The sequence below is a fragment of the Solea solea genome, chromosome 1 (genome assembly GCF_958295425.1).
Source record: "Solea solea chromosome 1, fSolSol10.1, whole genome shotgun sequence".
Classification (NCBI taxonomy): Eukaryota; Metazoa; Chordata; class Actinopteri; order Pleuronectiformes; family Soleidae; genus Solea; species Solea solea.
This window is the reverse complement of record NC_081134.1, coordinates 44,786,979-44,809,517: the sequence shown is the minus strand read 5'-3', so window position 1 is coordinate 44,809,517 and position 22,539 is coordinate 44,786,979. Positions and strand designations below refer to the sequence as shown.

The window sequence follows — 22,539 nt, the reverse complement described above, 5'->3', positions numbered from 1 at the left end:
CCTGCTCCTCTGTGATCTACTTTCTTCTCTAACCAGATACTGGAGCAAATAATCTGCAGCTCTCAACAGGAAAACTGCTCACAGTAGCTTTGATGTCACACACACACACACACACACACAGAGAGAGACACTATCTTGAGTTCTTTGAGATGGGAAACTGATAACATCCACCTTTGTTTTCACTTGTTTTATGCAGAGAATGAATCCAGTCTCCTCGTAGATGACTTTGTAGATAATGTGTGTTTGATTATCAGGAGAGCTGATTATCAAGCTACGCTGCTTCTGTGTGAGCTGATATCAGGGAATCAGGATTCTGATCGTCCACTAGAAGGTTTTTATACAGTAACCCTTTGTTTTTTTTAAATTATTTTATTTATTTATTTTTTTTAATCTCATCTCCACATAATTTTATTTCTTTTAATTTTTCTGTGCCGGAAATCTGAATTTCCAGCTAAGATGTGTTCACTCATTATGATTTATTTGTGTGTCACTTTACTAAAATAACCAAATCAATATGGAAATCAGTCATTCTTGAGAAAAGGGACCAAAACAATGTCTTACATTTAAAAGTCATGAAAAGTTTGTATTGAAATAAAAAAATTTTTTTTAAAGACTTTGAAAGTTCAGTTAGTAAGACCCGTGTATAATCATGAAATGAATTTCATATATATTTGTACAATTTCACTGCAATTTGTTAAAAGACCAGCACTGAAGACATGTGTCTGTCCTCAGGAAGACAAACTGCAAACATAAGTGTGTAAAAATGCATAAATATGAATTGAATGGTTTCATAAAATAACATATATTTCATAAAGAGAACTTTACATTACATTGTGACTGCATACTGGACAGCAACGGCCCACTGATATGTACATAGTTGAATTATTCTTTTATTATTATGAGTTTTCTGTACAAATGTATCTATTTTTCCACGTATTCTCTCTGAAAACGACTTTTTAAAGCACTTTATTATTCATATGTGTTGTGGTGAGTTTTGCTTTCCCTGCTGTTTGATTAGAAGTCGACTCCGATGAATTCAGTCTGAGTTTTAAAGTCTTCGCTTCTCTTCTTCTTGGGCCTCGCTATCAGATTTTCCATCTACACGGCTGGAATTTAAACATATTCCATGAAAAACAGAGATTTTCCATCTAAGCCCACACCGTAATCTCTGTAAATCCCGGCAGGACAGTAGGAGTGTGTAATGTTATGTCCAAAAGGAAGCACAAAGAAGCTGCTTTGCAAGCTGAGACAAGGATGTGCGAGTTATCTTTCATCTGATAACATCAGAGGCCAGCGTTCCCACAGTCTGCAGTGCAAGACAGAATGCCACCAGCAGAGGTCAGCAGAGTGCATACTTTAAACTGATGATTTTTCAGCCCTCTCTCATACAATGTCTCTGTTGCCTCCATCTGTTCTGATATTAAACCAAATCAGTGTGTGGAGCTGAGGCTTCATCAGCGTTGTGTAAACACAGAAACATGTCGGTTTAAAAATGACACACTACAGTGTTAAAGTACCGTGTGAACATGGAAACGCAACCATCAAAAAACCCAAGAACGTGACCCTGGAGAGGCATATTTTATTTCACTTCTCAATATACTTCAGGAAACAATATACAAAGCAATGTGGTCGTCACCTTTACTGAATGTGTGGTGCGGTTCAGTTCTAGACTCAATTATGAAAATAAAAGAACACAGCATAAAGGACCCTGCTCTTCATCAGTGGGAACAAATCAGAGGGATGAGACGTGCTACAAAAACAACCGTGTGCGTGACTGACATGCTTGTTGAAGATCTATCTGTTGTTGGTCAATGAGGAGGAAAAAAACAAAAGTGAGACTTATTTTTTAGGTGCATGAGGCTTAAGACTTCCAACAAGGCACTAACGTACGAACCAAACTTAATATTCCAATAAAATAACCAGTGCTCGCTTTAGTTTAATATGTTTATTACAATACATACATTTCACATTTGACCTCGTAACTTCTGTGTCTTGCGCTGACTGAACTGAACACCTGTGATAAACACACCTGGACTGGGCGCAAATGAGAATGCATGACATCTTTGTGATCGATCACTACAACTGTTATAAATAAAACCTTCTCGCTCTGCATCCTCTCAAACGTTAGCGACTGTACAAAGGAATGAACCAGTGGTAACACCTCGGCTTAGAAAGTCGGCGAGGGGGGGGGGGGGGAGAACGAAAACTGTTGGAGAACACACACACGCGCACACACACAGATAAACAACCTCAACAGGAGGGTGTGAAGTGTTGGAGGTCTGAGGCTACATCCATACTACATTTCTGTGTCCAGACGAGCGTTTTAGCTTCATTTCATTAATAAAGTTGTTGCTGGAAAATTGCTTATGAGAAAACAAGGGTAGAATAAAAGGATTCCCACTGAGAATCACAAGCTGAAACTGAAAAGAGTATTTTAATGGAGCGTTTCATTGAGTCGCCAATCAGGAAGTGAATTCAGGTATCGGCCTTCATTCCCAAAGGTCTCCATTTTTGCTCGTATATATGAAAACGCAGCTCTAACCTTTTCAAACAAAAATGGAGCCAGCAGCGGTTTCAAACGTCTGTTTTTGTGGCTCTAAAATGCCACAGTTTGTGTTTTTAAAGGAAAACTGAAGTATGGATGTAGCCTGAGGAAATAGTGCAGCAGGGCAGGGCAGTAGGAATGGTCCAAAGCAGCACGCCATCACATCTCGAATTTCTTTTATATGTGTTTTTTTTCTTTTTCTTTTTTAATTAGTCACTCCATCACACCACCAGGCACTGTTGTTTTCTTTTTTCAGACTGGGAAATGCAGGCGCCACCAAAAGCTGCAAATAGATCACTGAACCATAGAGAGCACCAAGGACACACCTGCAGAGAGGGGGGTGTTTACCACGCCTGAGTACATGTCACAGTTCAGCCAGAGAGGGCACAGCAAGAGAATCTAGACAGTTGTCAGTTTACAGAGACTTGGGGGGGGGGGAGAGAACACGTTTGACACCAGTGTGTTATGCTTTATGCTCGGCTTCTGTGTAAATAAATGGCTTCAAACATCCTCCTCTGTTTACATGCAGGTCACACATACATGCTCAATGGTTCAATGATCTATGAACGGAGAAGAACGAAGCTTGAAGTCTGCAGACGTGTTAACATGAAGACATGGCCGCCTCGCGTTGATTAGTTTGGATGTCAAAAGCTTTGATAGGCATGGCTTTCCATGGCTTCAATCTACAAAACATATTTACAACATAGATAATAACATCTACAAGAAATCTACATTTTTTTTCCCCCGTCAAGGGTTTTTTACAAAACATGTAAATAACCCTATCCTCCCCCTTCTTCCACAGCAGCTCTTCATTATTTTTTTTTCTCCACTTGGTTTTCCCAGCCCAGCGGTCCAAAGGCGACCCAACTACAGCTCCTGTGTGTGTGTGTGTTAAGACTGGGCTCAAGAGGAACTGAACAACCGCTCTCTTGCCAGCTTCCAACTGTGTGCAATGGGTGTTTCCCCCCTTTTATCACTCCACCAGAAGTCCTCAGACCATGAAAGAATTCTGATTCTTCAACTTTTCAAGTTCTTTGATTTGCTGTCTCAAAAACAGTATCCTGTGGGAAAGAGGAGACAGAACAAAGTTGTTTAACGGATCACTTCACATGTTGGCACGTGTGTGTGTGTGTGATTTCTCACCTCTGCTCACGCAATGTTGCTTGGATTTCACAGACTCTAACCAAAGACCGGAGGTTTTTGAGCTCAGTACAGTTCTCAGACATGCAGATGCTCCCCATGGTGTGCGCCTCTTCACGTAGTCTTGATGCCTTCATCATCATTTTTTTATAACACAATGAAGAATGAAAAAATTAGCAAAATAAAGAACATTATTTAACAAAAAATCATGTACATGAAGGGCAATGCATCAATGGCACCGACCTGTTTCTCCGCATGTTCAGCAGGCCAACCCTGCACATGTTTGATAAGATTCTCATTGAAGTGAGCAGCGAGGGTGGGGGTGAAGGAGCAGCAGGGCCGAGCTGATGAGGCGGTGGGGGTGAAGGAGCAGCAGGGCCGAGCCGATGAGGTGGTGGGAGGAGCCGAGGCAGAGTTGGCACTGCCACTGCTGCTGGAGGCGACGTGGTTGGGACCTGGAGAAGGACTCCTCTGACTGCTGCAGACAAGTTGAAGAACAAATGATCCTGGACTTAGGAACTATTCAAGTATGACGCACGCTTCACTTCTGAAATAGCAGGTAGTGGTTTACACAGAGGCATCATTTGAATGTTTGCTGTTAATTGCCAGGGCTAAAAAAGACACACAAAACTGAAGAGCAGCTCAGCAAACCCGCCTGCTTCAAGTGCATGAAACACTTAAAAAAGAAAAGAAAAAACAAGCAGGAAGTTGTGAAAGATCACCAGCATCAACTGTGAGAACAGCTGACTGGCCAAACACACGGGAACAAGGGTTATTCTCCCATTCACCACCTTACACCACACTGAGACCGCATTCAGCGCCCAGACAGACTATAATCCACCAAGACCATCACATTCTTGGTCAGAGGTATGCAAGCCTGAGGTTGCCATTAGTTTATGAATGAACAGAGTAAAAAACATATGAATTTGTTACATTATTGCTGTTCATTGTTGTTGTAATGACTTGGGGTGTCATGATTCTTCAAATCCTTGATTTGATTTTCAGGTCACAGTTTGATTTGATTCTCAATCTTTTTTCCCCTCATTTAGTGCAGATGGGTCTACCATGTAATAAACAGTAAACATTTTCGTTGTAAGATACGACCTATTTGGCATTTCGTAGCGTTGTTTCAGTACGTTAATCTGACTCATCTAGGACACAAGCAAGGGTTGATTCAAGGAAAAAGGTTGGGAAACACTAACAATCAACAACCGACCCAACAACTGTGCACTCAATAAAAAAGATAAACCCTTTGTACCCATCAATAAATATATAACAGCACATAAGTGTATTAATTAAAAAAGAAAATCAGTGCTTGATTTAATTAGAAATGAACAAAGAACAAAAATACCCTATCTTGCAATGTTAAAGTTTAAAAAAAATAATAATAATAAAAAAATCAGAGTATATGCTCTGAAAAGTGTTCTTTCTTGGGCCATGTCAAAAGTGGTCAAACATCACCATCTTGTCAAAAATAATGAATGAAGGAAACCATTACTGACCAGCAGATGGTGCCACAACACTACACAAGGAAGTTGGTCAAAGAAACACCACCATGAGACGATGGAAATGGATTGTCCCATATTTTGACGGCTAACATTAATTCCACTAACTAGCAGAAAAACAGAGCAAACTCTTATACGACGCATATCTTACACTTTGCCAGTGATACACTGCACAGTGAATTAACCAGGAATAACAACATATTAATTAACTCAAACTAACAGACTGCTTATATGAACAGCCAGCTGAAAAGCATCCATTGGTCCTCATTTAGCATCCCAGACAGTTTATTATTTAACTTTCTACTTGTTGAACGTGCTGAACTTAATTGAGTTGTGTGACGGTACTTACCCTTGACGCTGCAGAGTGCGCGGGGATGCCGTGGTGGTATCATAACTGTGCTGCTTGTCGCTAGAGAGGGGCTGCTGGGATGTGGGCTGTGGATGAGACGCCTGCTTCACTGCTGGTGTGCTCACCTGAACACAGCAAGACAGAAGTGCTGAATCAAAACATGTCCTCCGCTGGATTCAGGCCTTATCCACACGTAATACCTGTACGATCTTTGTCATTGTCATTTTTAAAAAGTTTTCCAAAAACCTGGAAATACACCAAAAATGGTGGAAGAGACAATGACTACATTTATTTTTCATTTCAAAGTTTAGATTTAAAGAGAGACCAAAGAAAAAACAAACAAAATAGTAACTGTAACCCTATTGTTTTTCTATCTGTGACTCGTTTAGTTACTGGAACATCCATGACATCAAAAGAGTCTCAATCATTGCACAGAAATTTCAAAGGCTTTTCAGGTTAGACACAATTTTGATTTGTTTCAACGTACTTTTGACTGTGAGATGATAGACTGCGTGCTGAGAAGGGGCTTTAGATGACCAGCATTCGTCTGTGGTGTGCTGATTCTTGGAGAAACATAGGACCTAGGGGATGAGGCATCCGATGTTAACGACATTGGTGACTGGTTCGATTGCTGAGCTGCTGGAGAAACACAAAGACAGAAACACAGAAGAATCAATACTAAGCTAAAATGCAACTGGTAAGTGGCAAAATACGTCTATGAATACCAATAAAATATAAAAACTGTCACAAATAGATGATGCTTTCACAATAATAATGAATCTCACAGGAAACAGTAAATGAGGGTAACTATACTGTAACTCCGCTAACTAAAAAGGAACACATTGACTTGTGCAGGGGCTTTGTTTACCTTGGTTGGAGAGTTGGGCAGCTTGAGAGAGGATAGTAGTGATATTGAAAGCCGATGGTCCAGCAGTGAGGATCTTATGGAGCATCGATTGTAATGAAGCTTGTGTGACAGCAGCTGTGAGGACTAAAGAAAGGTAAACGGTTACTTTGTGCAGACACACTGGAGTGTTTCCCCTAGAATCTTTTTAGGCAGTGGTGCCGTTGTGCTGCTTGTTCATTTTTGTCATTTACATCCATCTTAATTTAACTTAAATTAAATTTCAGTGCTTACTCACATACTGTCACATAGAGCAGAATGCACTATGTGTACTGTACTGTGAAAATAGCAGGTTCGCTCTAGGCCACTTCAACAGCTCATCAAAAAAAATCTCCACCAGCTGAAGCGTATGCTATCTTGAGCCTGTCTGCCACCTTATCTCATCGTTAGACAGCGTTTTCAGACTGGAAAGTGAAATTTGTGTTACCTTATGAATGCACTCCCTGTGCTTAAGTCCATAGAGAAAATCTGCTATTTTACATCACAGCAAACAGGAGTTGATCCACTGGTCTCACCATCAGTAAGTTCATATGCATAAGTTTGTATCTTGGGGTTTTTGAACTCAGCAGCTCCCTTGTCCTGGTTCTTTTAAGTCAGCACTGCTCTGTGCACCCCCTTCGCCTAAGAGTCGGTACCTCATACAAACACACTTGTATGGAGGGACAATCCCTTTTAAATATCCCTTTAACTGTCAGTGAGCATTGGGTTTTCTCTCATATAAGAACGGCTAATTGCTAAAGCTGACAATACATGAACACCGTCACAGCCTGTGGCATACAACCCCTGCCTGCAAATACATGTGGCATGATTTCAGCCCTTCAGCTGCAGCCTTCTGGGACAGACTATCCAAGGGACCATTTTTATCCCCTTATTTACAATTACTGTGTCGCTACTCTCACAGCTGGCGTTTACTCCCATCTTCAAGTGCATCAGTTTGAAGGGCTATTAACAGTTTTGCCTTCAGACATGGCATGACGCCCTGCTGTACAAACAAGTTATTTTCAAGCAAAGCATCCACCATGGGGGATTCTCCGCCAACACACCACCACAAACCGCATCATACTATAGAGATATCATAAAAAAGGTTCAATACAGCACCCACAACAGTGGGATAGATTATTTTCTCATGACAAAGTCTCTGACACTGAGAAGGCAATACAAATAACACAACGATGGCTCATTAAACAACGCAACCAAAGCTTCCAGAATGATCTATTTGTATTACAGATCTGCTTTTTTTATTACCTTCATTGATTTTCCCCATGTCCACACTGGCATTGTTGAGCTGCAGGGCAGTCTGAAGTGCTGGGAGAAGCTGGCGAAGCAGGGTGGGGTCCTGGAGTAGTGGAGGAGCCGATGACTGCAGGACTGGAGACACAGGCACCGTGGATGCTGATGATCCAGCGGGCCCCGATGAGGGATTCAAGCTCCCTGAGCTTGAGGAGGATGACTGGGACTGGGTAGCAATAGTTGTTGGGGGCTTCTCTACTTGGGATGACTCTGTGAAGTCAGCAGAAAGAAAGATTTCAGTTTAGTTGGTAGAGGCTATTTAAAAAATCCATGTTATTCCCCTTTTCAGAGCACCACGTGGTATAGTCTGTAATTTGTTTAATTACGTAAATCTTAAATCAACAGATAATACAAGTAAAAATGGGACTTCAAGCCCTCAGGCTGTATCATATGAGAAACCTTCAAGCCACTGTGATGGACGCATCCATGTGAGCTCAAGAGTACCTTGAAAAGTCATCACTCAACTGCTGCATTTAGAAATACAAGCTGAAACTGTACCACAAAGAGGGAAGTAATATATGCATTTTGTGCAGTAAAGTCTCAGTCACAGTCCTCTGGGCACCAACTCATTTGAGATGGACTCAAAGATAAATGTGTTTTGTTGTCAAATGAGTCAGATTTGAGAGCAAGAGAGCGAGTGAGTCATCTGTGTTTACTTAATACCCAAGTTTGCACAGCTACATGTATCCTTTTAAGGAGTCTACATCAACTTCCATTCATTTGAACAGCCTAATCAAAGCCTTACCCCGAATATTAAACATTACCAGTTAATGCCTAGCCCTAACCTTAACCTACCAACAATTAAAATCTAGCATCAGAAATAATGTGTTAGGACCAGGTTTGGGCTCCTACTGGTTCTGACCAAGTCAGTGTTTATGCGAGAAAAGGTCCTACAGAGGTAACAAATACAAGAACACACAAAAGAGGGGTGGCCTCCATAGGCGTCCGACTTCAATCCGACTAAGCGTACACATGCAGGAGTAATCAACTGGATTGCATTATCCAGGTATGATAGTCCACCTTAGATTAGCTTGACTTTAGTCAGCATACGAGTTAACATGAAATTTAGAACACTTCACCTTTGTCTTTTACAGCTAATATTTAATTAACATCACAAAATGAAGATGAACCCAACTTGCTTGATAGGGAATACTATAAAGTCAGTTACAGAACTCTGCAGAAGGCTCTTAATTTGGGAAAAAAAAAACAGCTGGAACTGCTGACTCAGCATTAACATCAAATGACAAAGGAAGGAAGAGGAGAATGGTAATCCAATCCTGCCAAATTGAGAGGTTAAGTGTGACATAAGGAAAAGCAGATTTAACTAACGCTTAGTTATTTTATGCCATGGTCCGGCTCTGGTCATCGAACTTTAGTGCACAGCCACAGCCTTTAGGTAAGCAGTTCCTTAGCATTCATCAGCCAAAGGTCAGCTCAACAACTGTCATCACTGACTTAACATTACTTAAAGCCCAGATAAAGTGATGAAAAAACATCTCTTCTGACTTGGTCACCCCACAGGGCAGTGTGTGTTACTAACAAATATGAATGATTAAAAAAAGTCCCTCCATCTGCAATGATTTAGCTACAGTCCTACCCTCCTCTATTACTTTATCAGCAGTATCTGTAGCCTCACAGCAGGCCTCTGCTCTTTTATTATGTTCTTCTTCCCTACTTTTCCTCATATTTAGGAATTTTAAATGAAGTGGCAGAGCTTTTGTGTGTTTTGGCATCAAGGGAAGACACTTTCTGTGATCAGATGGTGATCGGATAACGCTTCACCACATGCATTTACACCTGATATTAACATGCATCTCAGGTGTCCACATCAAGATCCAATTGCTATCCGATCACCGTCATCCCCCCTTGCACCACCTCCCCCTCTGTGCACTGCCATATCAACAACAACAACAACAACAACAACAACATTTGCCGCATGTGAAGTTGCCCTATCTCACTGCCCTATACAGTAGAACACAATACGATGCAGCAAGGAGGAGTTCATACTAAGGATGGGCGTTACACAGACCTGCCAACCTCTACACATTTTGACATTAAACTACGCTACTACGATGTGTCACTTCAAACTACGTGAAAAGGGAATGGCAACATTCAGTTCAACTGTTTACGTGCACAGGCTACAATCTGTGGGTCTAACTTTAGCACCTGTAGCCTGCTGGGAAAAGAATCAATCTTATCCCTCTGTCCATTTTGATAGTCTCGCTATTTTTCCACGGGAGGATGGCGCTGAACACCGTTCCAATGCTAATCAGACCGCTAAACAGACGCAAACAGGTGCGTGTGTGTGTGCGCCTGCAGTTATTAAACATGACGTTCAGCAAACCTGAACAGAGGAGATTATGTGCCCCTCAGAAGTATGTTTAAGAGACATTTTTCAGTTATTTCTGTCATGTTCAAGTCCTGTTGTGGGGACATAACATAACCATTTGCGATTTTCAGTTAGCTTATTTAAGATAGGTCTGATTTAAAGTGAATCAGAGTGATATAAATAACTGTATGGGTTTCAAAAATAAGAATTGCCTTTTCTTCTTATCGAGTTCTTGTTTTCCTCATTGTCTTTTTGTATGTTGAATATCTGACAGAAGTGAGTGGGAAAGTGATTAGTAAGCATGTGAAAGATACTTATTAATTATGTGTGGTCAGCCAAAATGACAAACCAAAAGGTCATTGAAAATGGGAGAATTTTTCCCTGGGGCTCATCTAAAAGACCACCCTTGGGTCCTAGGACACATAACATTGAAAACCTAGCAACATCACTGCTTTATTATCATTTTGGTGATGGTTAGGGTTCTATTAGGGTCCATACAATAGTGCGACGTCAAGCGGAAAACCAACGAAAGCAGAGGAGACTGAAGTTTTGTTGCCACTTTCACATTAGGTCAGAGGCACCAAAATATTCCCATTCTCGTAGCGTTTGTGGGTGGAGTGGAAACACACCGGAGACGCATTTACACTTCTGTTGGATGTTCAGGGTGTGTTTCTGACCACCTCCTGAAGTGGTTTGGCAGATCAGATAACAATCCGTCCTCAGGTGTATTTACACCTGTACTTAAAAGTGATGAGGCACTATTTTAACAAAACACTGGAGAAAAACAGTTTTCAGTCTTTACTTCACAAGGAAAGTTTTCCCCATGTTCTAAGCCACCATTTTCTAAACTCTGGAATTGTTTTACACAGTATTTAAGCTCAGGGCACTGAGGCAAGTGCATCTTCTGAGGCAAGAAGATACACTTTTAAGATGGGGAGAGAGAGAGTTTACACATGATATTTTGAACTACTCAAGCAAAGGAAATATAAATATAAGATTGAAAAACGCATTAAAAAAACTCACTGCAAACTGGTGAATAAACATTGCTTTACTTTACTAGTTTAAAATTTCAATTTAGACGTTTAAAAGAGCAGGACTTACTGGAACCAGTTGGGGCTGCCGCTGCTTGCATCGTCTCCCTTCTGTAGTCCCTGTCTTTGGGGAAACTGTTGACAACCGCAGTCTTTGTTGACTCCTTTTGCCTATGCTCCCTGTGAAATAATTATTAGTCGTGTGTCCTTCATATGTCAATATAATCATATACTCATTCAAAATTCCATTAGTAAAATATTTCGAGCTACCTCTCGAGCCACTCTTTGGGCTTCTCCCACTGGGACACCTCTGTCCTGCAGTTGTAATAGTACTTCTTTCCAGATGAGCTGATGTGCTCGGACCAGTCATCACCAGGTTCGTGAGACTGAAAAATAAGAAGCAATTGTTTAACAAGATGAAGGCAAACAAAGAACATGCAAATCTGTTTACAAGGTCTCATGGATGACCTTGTAATGCAGATCTTTCATGTCTTTTGAGATGAACAAAAGACATGAAAGATTGGGTTTAAGTTTCAATTTCATAAATTTCATATTGTTCAAGTAACCAACGTTAAACACTTTGGTCTTTAAATAGCACTGTATCGTGACTACAGCTTTGTGCTCAGTGGTGGCCTTTTACGGTGTTAAATATTCCACCTGTTGTGCTGTCGAGGTCGATGTTTTAAAAAGAACAATTAAAGAATGGATAAATGAATTCGATTTTAATACTGTTTAGAGTTAATCTGTAACTGTCAAACAATCTCCAAACACAAGACAATGAATGACAGCACAAGAGAGAGAGCTTGGAATATGACGGTGTTATGTGTGAATTATTCCAAGTCACTGTAGGTCAACCTGTGTTCATTCTATCAAAATGACAGATAGCCATCAGATTTTTCTGTCATGGTAGAAAAACATCCGTCAATGACGGAGAATTCTCGGTTAATGTGACTCCTGGTACATGTGTGCATATTTTGCAAGAGGTAACCAGAATCAAAGAAAAGGGATTCCAATGGCATGCCCGTTGCGTTATTTTAGCACAGACGAGCCTCGTATGGAGAATGCAAGTGAGAAGCCAGAGGTGAGCCACAGAGCTCCTTCAGGTCTGTGGTTTGGGAAAACTACAGTTTCCCAGTGAAATACAGCAGCTGTGCCGCTTTTAATACATCAAACATGATAACTAATTTTGCGTACTGTTACACATACAATAGTTGCAATTACATAACATCACACAACAGGGACATTAAAGGATAAATATTAGCATGATAGATTTAATGATAATGATAACTATTAAACTATTTAATAAGTAGAAACATTTTGAAACGGTACTGCAGAAGAATGTAGAACTGCAATGGTACGTCTAGCTCAAACTAATACAAAGAATCTTACAACAATGAGATACAATGATATTTTTTTATGCATGACCCTGAGTGACTGTTCTAGCGAGAGGCACAATTGAGTGTGTGTCTATATGTGCTATAGTAGTTGAGCAAGAGAGGTGAGCGGCGCAGCCGAGTGTGTGTGTCAAGGAGAATCAATTAGAAGACTGCTTTATTACTCTGTAATATGCCTTTTCTATTTGTAACCTAATAAAAACGAAGGCTACATGCGTGTATGTAAGAAAATAAAACTGTTAAAATGGGAAATGTTGATTCAAGCATGTGGAAACTAATTAAATCTCTGGCTTCTGATATAAAATGTTTCGATAATTAACAGAATATAGTACCATTAAATAACAATTAAACCTTTAACAACATAACATTTACCAAGAGTTACTGTCTGTCTTTACATCAAGAGGACTCAAACAGAACCTAATGTTAAAAACGGTGACACTACTGAACAGTGAGAACCAAAAAACAATTCAAAGCAGTGTACTGGAAAAACAATGTTTAATGATCATCTGCCTCCATGCAGAGGCTACACTTACTGTGTCTGAGGTCTTGCTGGGGTTTGAATGGGAGTTGGAGCTATGAAGGGAGCTGTGGTTGTGAGAATTTTCTTGAGGGGAATAACTGGTCCCTGTAACAAAACAAAAAAAAACAGGGAACGAAAACATCAGTCAACGGCTGAATATAAAAGTGGACTCACAAAAGCCTATTTATATTGAATTATTTTCATGTTTAGTCATATGCTCTCTTTCCTAAAATGTCTTGATAGGAAAGTAACAACTACATGATAATACACACTACCAGTCAAAGGTTTGGACACACCTTCTCATTTAATGGTTTTTTATTTTCATAACTAATTACATTGTAGATTCTCACTGAAGGCATCAACACTATGAATGAACGCATGGAATTATGTAGTAAACAAAAGTGTGAAATAACTCAAAACACGTTTCATATTTTAGATTCCTCTAAGTAGTCACCCTTTGCTTTGTAGACAGCATTGCAAACCCGTGGCCTTCTCTCAATGAGCTTCATGATGTAGTCACTTGGTTTTCACTTCACAAATGTGCATTGTCAGGGTTAATTTGCGGAATTTCTTGCCTTCTTAATAGGGTTGGGACAATCAGTTGTGTTGTGCCAAAGTCAGGTTGGTACACAGCTGACAGCCCTATTTGACAACTGTTAGAATCCATATTATGGTAAGAACCAATCAGCTAAGTAAAGAGAAACAACAGTCCATAATTACTTTGAGAAATGAAGGTCAATAAGTTCGGAAAATTGCAAAAAAAAACTTTGAATGTGTCCCCAACTGCAGACGCAAAAACCATCAAGCGCTAAGACGAAACTGGCTCACACGAGTACTGCCCAAGGAAAAGAAGACCAAGAGTCACCTCTCGATAAGTTCATCCGAGTCACCAGCCTCAGAAATCACAACAGCACCTCAGATTAGAGCCCACACAGAGTTCTAGTAGCAAACACATCACATCTACATCAACTGGTCAGAGGAGACTGCGTGACCCGGGCCTTTATGGTCAAATAGCTGCTAAAAACCACAACTAAGGAAAAGCAACAAGCATAAGAGATTTGTTTGGGCCAAGAAACACAAGGAAGACATTAGACCAGTGGAAATCTTTGCTTTGAGCTGATGAGTCCAAATTTGAGATCTTTGGTTCCACCCGCCGTGACATTGTGCGACGCAGAAAAGGTGAACGGTTGGTCTCTACATGCATGGTTCCCACCGTGAAGCACGGAGGAGGAGGTGTGATGGTGTGTTCAAGGACATTAAAGAAATCCCACACATGCAAAGCACAAATAAAGTATTTGCTTTTGTACCAAACACAAATAAACAAATAAAAACTCACTGTACTTTTGCTGTGTAATAGTAACAAAGAGCACTCAAACACACCAAACCAACAATTACTAAAAACACACTAAAACAGATTTTGCACGGGCACTGCACTAGTTAAATGTAATTGCAAGTAAAGTTTAACCATTTTTGGTTTGAATTCAAACCCAATGGTATACAGTGTAGAATCATGAATTCAGTTTGGTTAGGTCTTTTTAATGTTTAGTGTGTGTGTGCATAAAGGTGATGTTGAGCCCTGTCAAAGACAAAGTTGACAAAGTTTCTATTCTATTCTAAAAATCAACCTGAGATTTTATTTTTCCCAATGGTATCACCCAGCCCTATTAAATGGCAAGACTAAACATGCATGCTGGTGCTCATGCTTTTCTCGAAGCTCTGCCCAACCATTATTTGTGGCTTCAAGTAGTGTACACTCGCAACATTTTCTAAATTGCTTTGGGGATATAATTATGCGTAATCAGTGGGGAAAACCATAAAGAGGAAGGCACACTTGAATGAGAGGCCTCTGGTGGGCACCACTGCCCTAAATGTATCAATATATAGCTCAATGGGGCACTCAATGACAATCTCAATACATACAGTGACTGCAACAGTCTGTGACACGTTCAGGAGTACAGAAAATTAGATTACGCACAAATGAGCACCTCCTCCTAATAAAGTAGCATTCATAAGATAAACTCTTGGTTAACTGTACGGTAAAAGCACTGAGAGCAGAGCAACAATGAGAATTCTCAAAATACTATAAAGTACTGTGCCTAATGGGGTTAGGGTTAGATTCTTTTCTCTAACAAGCATGGTGATGCCTCTTCTGACCACCATGCCAATATGTACAGCAAAACCTTCTTATCTGCTCTCTCTCTCATCTGTATTTTTTCATATCTAGTAAGGTTTATTAGTCAACATTTCCAAGTAAACCTGAAAGCTGAGGACAGACATACATGGTAGTGTAATGTATTCAGCCTGTAGCTAAACTTGAGATTGTTAACTAAATCTAACCTACTGACTAACCTGATTACATAGTCTTAATCCACATCCAAAACTACTTAAATGCTGTAGTACATATGCTAGGCATGTACAGAGCACTATAGTACTGCTACAACAAAACCAAAGCAGGGTTCTAGCCATGATTTTAGTTTAGCATAATGGCGTGGGAGTGCAGCAACCAAGCGGGGGGTTGGTGCAAAAGGGGAACATTGTTCCTTCTACACCATATATTCTTGATGAGTAATTTTTATACCTTTGTATCTTGGCGGTGTGTAACCTTCACAAAAGGACCTTGACACAAGATATTTAAACTCAAAACCCAAAAACCTGTCCGACCCAAAAACAGAGAGAACAAATGTTTTATTCAAAACATCACAAAGCAAACCAGTACTACCTGGATTTGATACACAGCTCAAATCTTATCATATTAGAAAATATCACAAAAATGTGACAGGATAACCCTCCGACTTTGGCTAAGATAACTTGGTAAAATATCTGATAAGAGCTTTAACTTTTTATATTTACACAGTTTATTGCGATAAAAAGACCAAAAATGCCTGCAACGGTAACTTAAACTACACTGTTCTAAAACGTTCATAGAAACTCAATACCCAGCTAACGCCTGCGCCACGTGCCAGAACTGAGCTGGTGAATTTGACATCTTTCAAAGAGTGGCGTGCGTCAAGTGTCTAATTAACTCTTAAGTTTGTTTCTTTTACCTCGATAAAAATAATGTAATTTAGTGGGGGGGGGTTACAGTGGAGCGATTGACAACAGTTGAGAACAGGACAATTCATGCTTCTAAAGTGGTTTATGCCAGTGAAATTGATACACTTCAGCAAGTGGCTGTCCAGGCAGCCCGGCCTTCCAAATATGGTTAATGTATGCTAACTTCATGATTAGTTCTTGGAATCTAATGGAAAGAGCGACACTGCTGGGAGTGATTTCCATGGGCTTGGCAGTTACTAAACAGTGATTGACATCGGAGCACCTTTGTTCTGCACACTTGTGGGGGAAACTTAGGGTGGGAGATGTTACGTACTGCTAATGTTGTGAGTTTTGTGAGAGCAATCTATAGCAAGAATTTGATCTGGCATTATTACATTATACAAGAGAATGCAGCCAAAATACTGTTACACTGATTGAAAAGTAGCTAAGATGAAGATAAGCGACACTGAATGCAGGCATAAAAGAGAGGTGAGAAGAAACCATTATTGCTTTCCCAAAGTGGTTTCAACACGAAAACACAAGGCTGGCATTATGAGATTTTCCCATTCTGTGAACTGTTTTCAGAAAACACCATTTCAAGCCTCTCAAAACGCTGTCTTTATGTAGATAAAACACCATTCACCTTGACTCATTTACATGTTGACAGCCCAAGTCTTAGCATGGTGGACATTTAATGAAGCAGTATTGTCTGTAATCTCAGTCACATTTTTAAATGTGGCATTCATCTTTTTCCTTGTCTTTTTTCCCTACGGATGCACTGTATTCTTTTAGTTGAGTTTCAGCCAAAACCATGTATAAAAATGTGAAATACACATTTGAAGCGACAAGGGGAATATTGGGGTCTGGGATGTGACATGAACCATGTCTTTGCAAACTTTACGCTTCTCAACTCTTGATCCTAAGCTGATTAGAGGCAACTAGCCATGACAAGTGAGCAGCTCTTAATTCAAGTGTGTAGACACCCAAGACACAATTGGTGCTTTTCACAATACAATTCCAGCACAACTCAGCTCAGCACAGCTTGACTCTACTCTGTCTCCTCGACGTGGACAGAGTCATAATAACACGGCTGCAGGAAAGGTTGTTTTATACATGACGTACACAAACTACTGACTAGTAAAGCAGTTATTTTCGCTGTACTGAATCATTAGACTCAAAAAGATTTATTCGGAAAATCGTTAAGTACTTCTTGCATGCCCGGAGCGCAGACTCCAGCTGACACAGTCAGAATTTTTAAGACTTTTCAATTGATCTACAGTTCGGCATTGTCCGGTTATATTCCCGTGTCGGGCGTAGCACTCCTGACTGTTCCAGTAACGACAAGTGGCCAATCAGTGGCCGGCAGTCTGTTGACGGCATTTAGAATCACCCCAGCTTGCATGGAACCAGAGCAGGTACTAAAAAAGTACCAGGTACTACCACTAATGGAAAAGCAGAAAAAACAAGTAGCGTTGTGTTGCGCTAGTCCCGGTGGAACCGTGTAGTGGAAAACCACCAATTGAGGAGGTATATGAAGTCCAGTCGTCAGACCAAATTCAAGACAGACATTGTTTCATTCTTATAGTACTGTAAAAGCAAATACTTTTAAAATGTCAACAGAAGTCACTCTGGACACTCTCCTGCTAGTTTCCCAGTATAATCTCTGGCAAGTGAGCTTATGTAAGAATGCAGCAAGAGGACCAAGAGGTGACCCCACTCACTTGGATCCTCCCAAGATCCCCTGCTGTTGTGAGCGAGTCTCACCTAGACACTCACTGTGTTCATCGTGTCCAAATGGCAAAACTAACATGACCAGACATTTCCCAGAGTTCATGTCCAAAAACTAGAGAGATTTGAAGCACATAAAACCTGACTGGTATAGTGGACTGCATGTGTTTGCATTAGTCATTTTATTTAAAGATTTCCTTGAATGAATCAACAGGTATTTGTGTAGTAAACTGTGTTTGCAGAGATATTGAAGTTTCTGAGGGTCAGAGTGCACCTCCAGGATGTCAACACACTAGATATTACTATCACTAGCTCTCACATACTGGAGTTTGTATTCACTTGCAGTGGAGAATTGCCCGACACAGTTCTTTTAATTATTAATCTTCAGGAGAAAATCATGTTGTGTGCTCAAAAGTGGCATCTAAATAAGCAAAGATAGGCATCGTTTCGTAATTTGAGTCTGTGACTTTGTGTGTGCCTGACTCTCTGCCCGCAGTAAATACAATGAGATAAATCTCACTCGTGCGGCAGAATTGTGCATTCTCGTAGTATTTATGTTTATGACAGAAAGTCGCTAGATTGTGGCTCCAGTGAACAACTCACATGGTACATGTAACAATAGCAAATTTGTTCTGTATGGGCCAGTGCTATGTGCAATATCTGAAACCAGAGGGTGCATGCACACTAGCCTTGCTTAGTCCAGAACTGAAGCCTGAAGCGTTTATGCCCCGATACGGTTTGATTGGGTTGGTGTGAACACAGTCTGAGACCTCTGATGCAAACTAAGGAAGCAGACTCTGGGTCCACTTGAGGGAGGTAGTCCCTGACCACTTACAAGTAAACTCTGTAGATATTCATCTCTGGTGTGAGCACTATCCTCACCTTTTTCTGATAGTGTAGTATTTATGGCTACAGCTTCAGTGTTCTCATCCACATTCCCCAGTGAGGAGAAGGGAGATCCGGGAGGAGAACCACTGATGAAACTGAAAACAGTGCATCCATCCTCCTAGGCCGTGGGCAGGAGGGTGAGGGCAACACCTGCGACTCAGGATCCTCCTGCCTGTGGCGGAGAAAAAGCAGCGAGTCTGCAGGTGACGGAGAAGGAAAAATTTGAACCTCCCAAACATTGACTCTATTTAATAGTATAAGTCCTCTAACTCTGTTCTGAGGCCCTATGCACACAGAAAAGGAACAGATTCTCGATAAACACAAAATTGTTTCAGGAAATCCATACAAAATGCCCAAAAAGACTCTGAACGCTACAGTACATATGCCAGCCATGTACGTGGTGCTGTAAATAAGACAGAATAAACCAAGCCAGGGCAACAAATAAAATAAAAGCCATCATAAAGCAAACACACCAAACAAACTCCTAACACAAGAAGAGGAAGACAACAAAGATAGCAGTGGTAAATACCAAAGCAAGAGAAAGGTGGGATAATGATATTGTCTTCCAAAAACAGTGTAGCTGTGGTAGCTGACGCTACACAACCAAGGTAACACCTCCGACACGTCCACCAGCAGGAAAGCGAACGGCTCACCACATTGACTGAAACAAGAGCCCGCATATAAATCAGGACGGCTGTTTTCATCATAAAAGTGAAAATTGTAGATAGCGAATGTGCTCTAGGGTGCAGTCAGAGACAGGCTAACGGGTTAACAGGAGACAATATTACCGGATCCCCAGAGGTGAATCGCTACTATAAACGTGCTCAAAGTCGCATCACGAAATATATGCATAGAGAAAGGCACAAAGCGTAAACTTAGACAAACAAACATTATTTCCCTTTCTTTCCTCTAGCTCGGTTCATTCGGTTTCTGTTTTTTTTTACAATTCTCAGCACTTTTAGATAAGCCTTGAACAAAACCATTTGTAAAGTTGTTAGGTAAGAACCCAGCCATAGACCCAACATATAAGACACAATTTTGTTTTTAGAAATCTGCAAAAACAAATTTCAGTAACCTTGTTTGTAGTCCTTTGGGCCATATTTGTATCTTTCTCACTAAAAAGTAACCATACTCACAGGGAGCATGTCCAAAAGGCCTCTCTGTTAGTTTTAGTTGTCCAGTGATCTCTTACCAAGAGATAATTACTACGCACAGAACAGTAACCTTCGTAGTTAAAAATTAGTCCTCAAATATTTCATCAGGTTTTCAGTTTGAAAACTCCGCAACACAAAACTTTGTTTGCCAGACTCAACAAGCTGCTCTCCAACAAAACCTAAGATTACTCACATGATTTATCATAAACCGTATTTATCTCAAGTAAGTGACCAGATTTTTGAGGAAAACTCTGTTTCCTCATGTGTATAATATAAAAAGATTTAAACATCTCTCCTTGGAGAGATTTCAAGAAGTAAATGAAAATCCACTTGTACCCGCCTCATAACAGTTTACTTCTGACATATCGTCAGTGAAATTGGCTTTTGAACAAATTCAGTTGTCAAAACGGACAGTACTTGTTTCGCCTGACAAGATATGTCCTGCAACATCTGAATGTTTGACATTGTGAGTGGTGTTATTTTACATGCCACTGCATTCGAATTTCACTTTATAGGTTTGTAGATATCATGTAACTACTAGAAGCTATTGATTACTCAAAACTACCATCCTAAAAAAAAAAAATATATGGTAAAATGCTAACAAACTTTTATAATACTCACATTTATTATAGTGGTTATTTTATGAGAAACTACAATAACTGTAACTGGAGTACCCAAAATCTGAAAGCACTGGAAGGGACAGAAAACACCCAACCTAAATCTTGAAGTGTTACATTAAGCCATTATACCTGTGGCCATCAAAGTTAGCAATACATCTTAAACCTACACTAATTTTGTTTTCAACAACCACTGCTTCTCACCTCCATCTCTGTTTCTGGCCCGGTGTGCGTGGACAGCCTTTGCTCTGCTGTGCCCTGTGCTGTCGATATGTTTGTTTTCAGGGCTGTCAGACCTCCGAACCATTTTGCAAGGAGGAGTGACATCTGAAGAGTCTCGCATCTTTTCATGCCGGTGGTCTCCTCCTGGATGGCTCTTTGACGAGTATTTGAGAGTCTGTAAACACATGACATACAGACACAAAACCACCTTACTATCATCCAGTATGTTTTGACGCAGGTTCATTTTATTATCACAGAAAACCTCTCAACCCTCCTTCAGCTTGTTTTTTTTACCATAACTTAAGAAATGCTATGTCAAAGTACATTTGCGATAAGTTGTACTATCATTTGAAGAAATAATCACATCCATGGGAGTAAATATTAATGATTAGAAAACCACTGTAACACCTTTTATTTGTTTATAGTTAAACACTAATACACAACTTCTTTAGTTTTACTAGCATGCCTGTTTAGACAATGTCATATTTAAAACATTAAACAATATTACGACGAGGAAGAAAACAAGTTTCAATCAAATGAATTATCGCCAACTTTAATTGGAAAGAACTGAATTTAAACCTACATTCAGACATTGTGGTACACATCTCAATAATTTAGATTTTTTGAGAGTCTTTGTTGGCTGAATCCTTCAAATGACAGACTGCGGTCAGGCCCTAATCGGAATGGCTAGCAGGCAAGCTAACAGTAACAGGCTATCGTTAGCTTTGAGCTGCAAAATAACTTGCTCATACCCTTTTCTAAAACCGTTGAATTCGACGAATACACTCAGTCTATCGCTTATTTACATCATAATGTTTACATTAGGACATGTTTGTTGTCGTTTGTGTGGCAATTCCAAACAAATCCTCCTACTTTGCACTTTATTTTCCGCACTGACTGCGGCCTGTTATGCTCCCCTGAAGCCTGAACTAGAGTGTCCATTTTAATCTTATTTGCTGCTAGCAAGCTAGCAGGCTACGATGAGCTAACAAGTACCTGATAGGGCTGAGAATCTCTTCGGTCGCACCTGCGAAAACAATAAAGACAACGGAGGTGAACACAACTTAAAATGCCAATGCTGAGAAATGTGTTAGAAGTACAACAACAGCGGAACACACAAGTTTCCAGACACTTATTTTGGTTTCAGTAAAAAATGGCGGATTGTCAAAGCGCAGCTGGCGAGGAAAAGAAAATCAGAATAAGTATCGTTAAAAAAAAAAAGATGTTTACCCATCGCCGAGTCTCGGTTGTTTCCTTGCATACATTACCATCAATGCCGTGTTAGTGTGTTTGGAGTGGGATGCGAAAGACTGATAATGGTACTGGGTTTTTCTGGTGGATTCTGCGACCTGGAATCGTCAATTATTTCAACCTAGCTTATGGGCAATTCAATGCTATCGGCAGCACTGGTCGAAAGAGCGCCCTCACTCAGTCCATCTCCCACTCAGACAGACACACACAACCTGAACCAACGTCTCCAACTGCCGAGAAAACGTAGCGGTGGAGCTACGCGAGAGGTTGCCAGGTATCAGAAAGCCACATACACAGAAAGCCTTCATAACACCACTGGGGCTTAACAAATAAACGAAAAAGCTTCACATTCATGTGCACGTTGGTATATGGATGTGTTCCCTTACAATATAATACTAGAATATATACAGTACTATGTACACATGCCTCTTCCTTTGATTTCATCTAATCTACCCACTAAGGGAAAAGGTTGCAGAAAAAGTTACACATTTCAAAACATATACAAATCAGAATGAAATAAAATATAAAAGATTGCAATAATGTATCGAATAAGCAGAACGTTTTAATTAATTGTCAAAATCGGTCAAACGTAGACAATAACCGCTGATACTACTACTACTACTACTACTACTACTAATA

General features: G+C 40.2%; 1 protein-coding gene across 2 annotated transcripts; it reads right to left on the bottom strand.

Moving 5' to 3' along the window:
* Positions 1–1,555: 1,555 nt before the first annotated feature.
* Positions 1,556–22,129, bottom strand: waca (WW domain containing adaptor with coiled-coil a). 2 transcript variants are annotated; one of them, XM_058638891.1, is made up of 13 exons: positions 21,880–22,129; positions 21,646–21,676; positions 20,632–20,824; positions 13,021–13,112; positions 11,364–11,479; positions 11,164–11,273; positions 7,689–7,943; positions 6,408–6,530; positions 6,027–6,175; positions 5,540–5,664; positions 3,929–4,163; positions 3,689–3,816; positions 1,556–3,606 (listed from the first exon to the last, which is right to left on the bottom strand). In XM_058638891.1, exons 1-13 carry the CDS (start codon positions 21,918–21,920, stop codon positions 3,537–3,539), a joined length of 1,668 nt encoding a protein of 555 aa, XP_058494874.1. In that variant the 5' UTR covers positions 21,921–22,129; the 3' UTR covers positions 1,556–3,536. The 2 variants fall into 2 exon arrangements, with proteins under 2 accessions (XP_058494874.1, XP_058494864.1); XM_058638881.1 differs by having other exon boundaries at positions 6,027–6,178; positions 21,880–22,128.
* Between the last annotated feature and the right edge of the window lie 410 nt (positions 22,130–22,539).

Excerpts from the sequence above, each read along its gene's own strand:
- waca (XM_058638881.1), bottom strand. The coding sequence starts at position 21,920 with ATGGTAATGTATGCAAGGAAACAACCGAGACTCGGCGATGG. Across the intron at positions 11,274-11,363 it reads CCCAAAGAGTGGCTCGAGAG|GGAGCATAGGCAAAAGGAGT; the intron begins GTAGCTCGAAAT and ends ATTATTTCACAG. Across the intron at positions 5,665-6,026 it reads CTATCATCTCACAGTCAAAA|GTGAGCACACCAGCAGTGAA; the intron begins GTACGTTGAAAC and ends TGCTGTGTTCAG.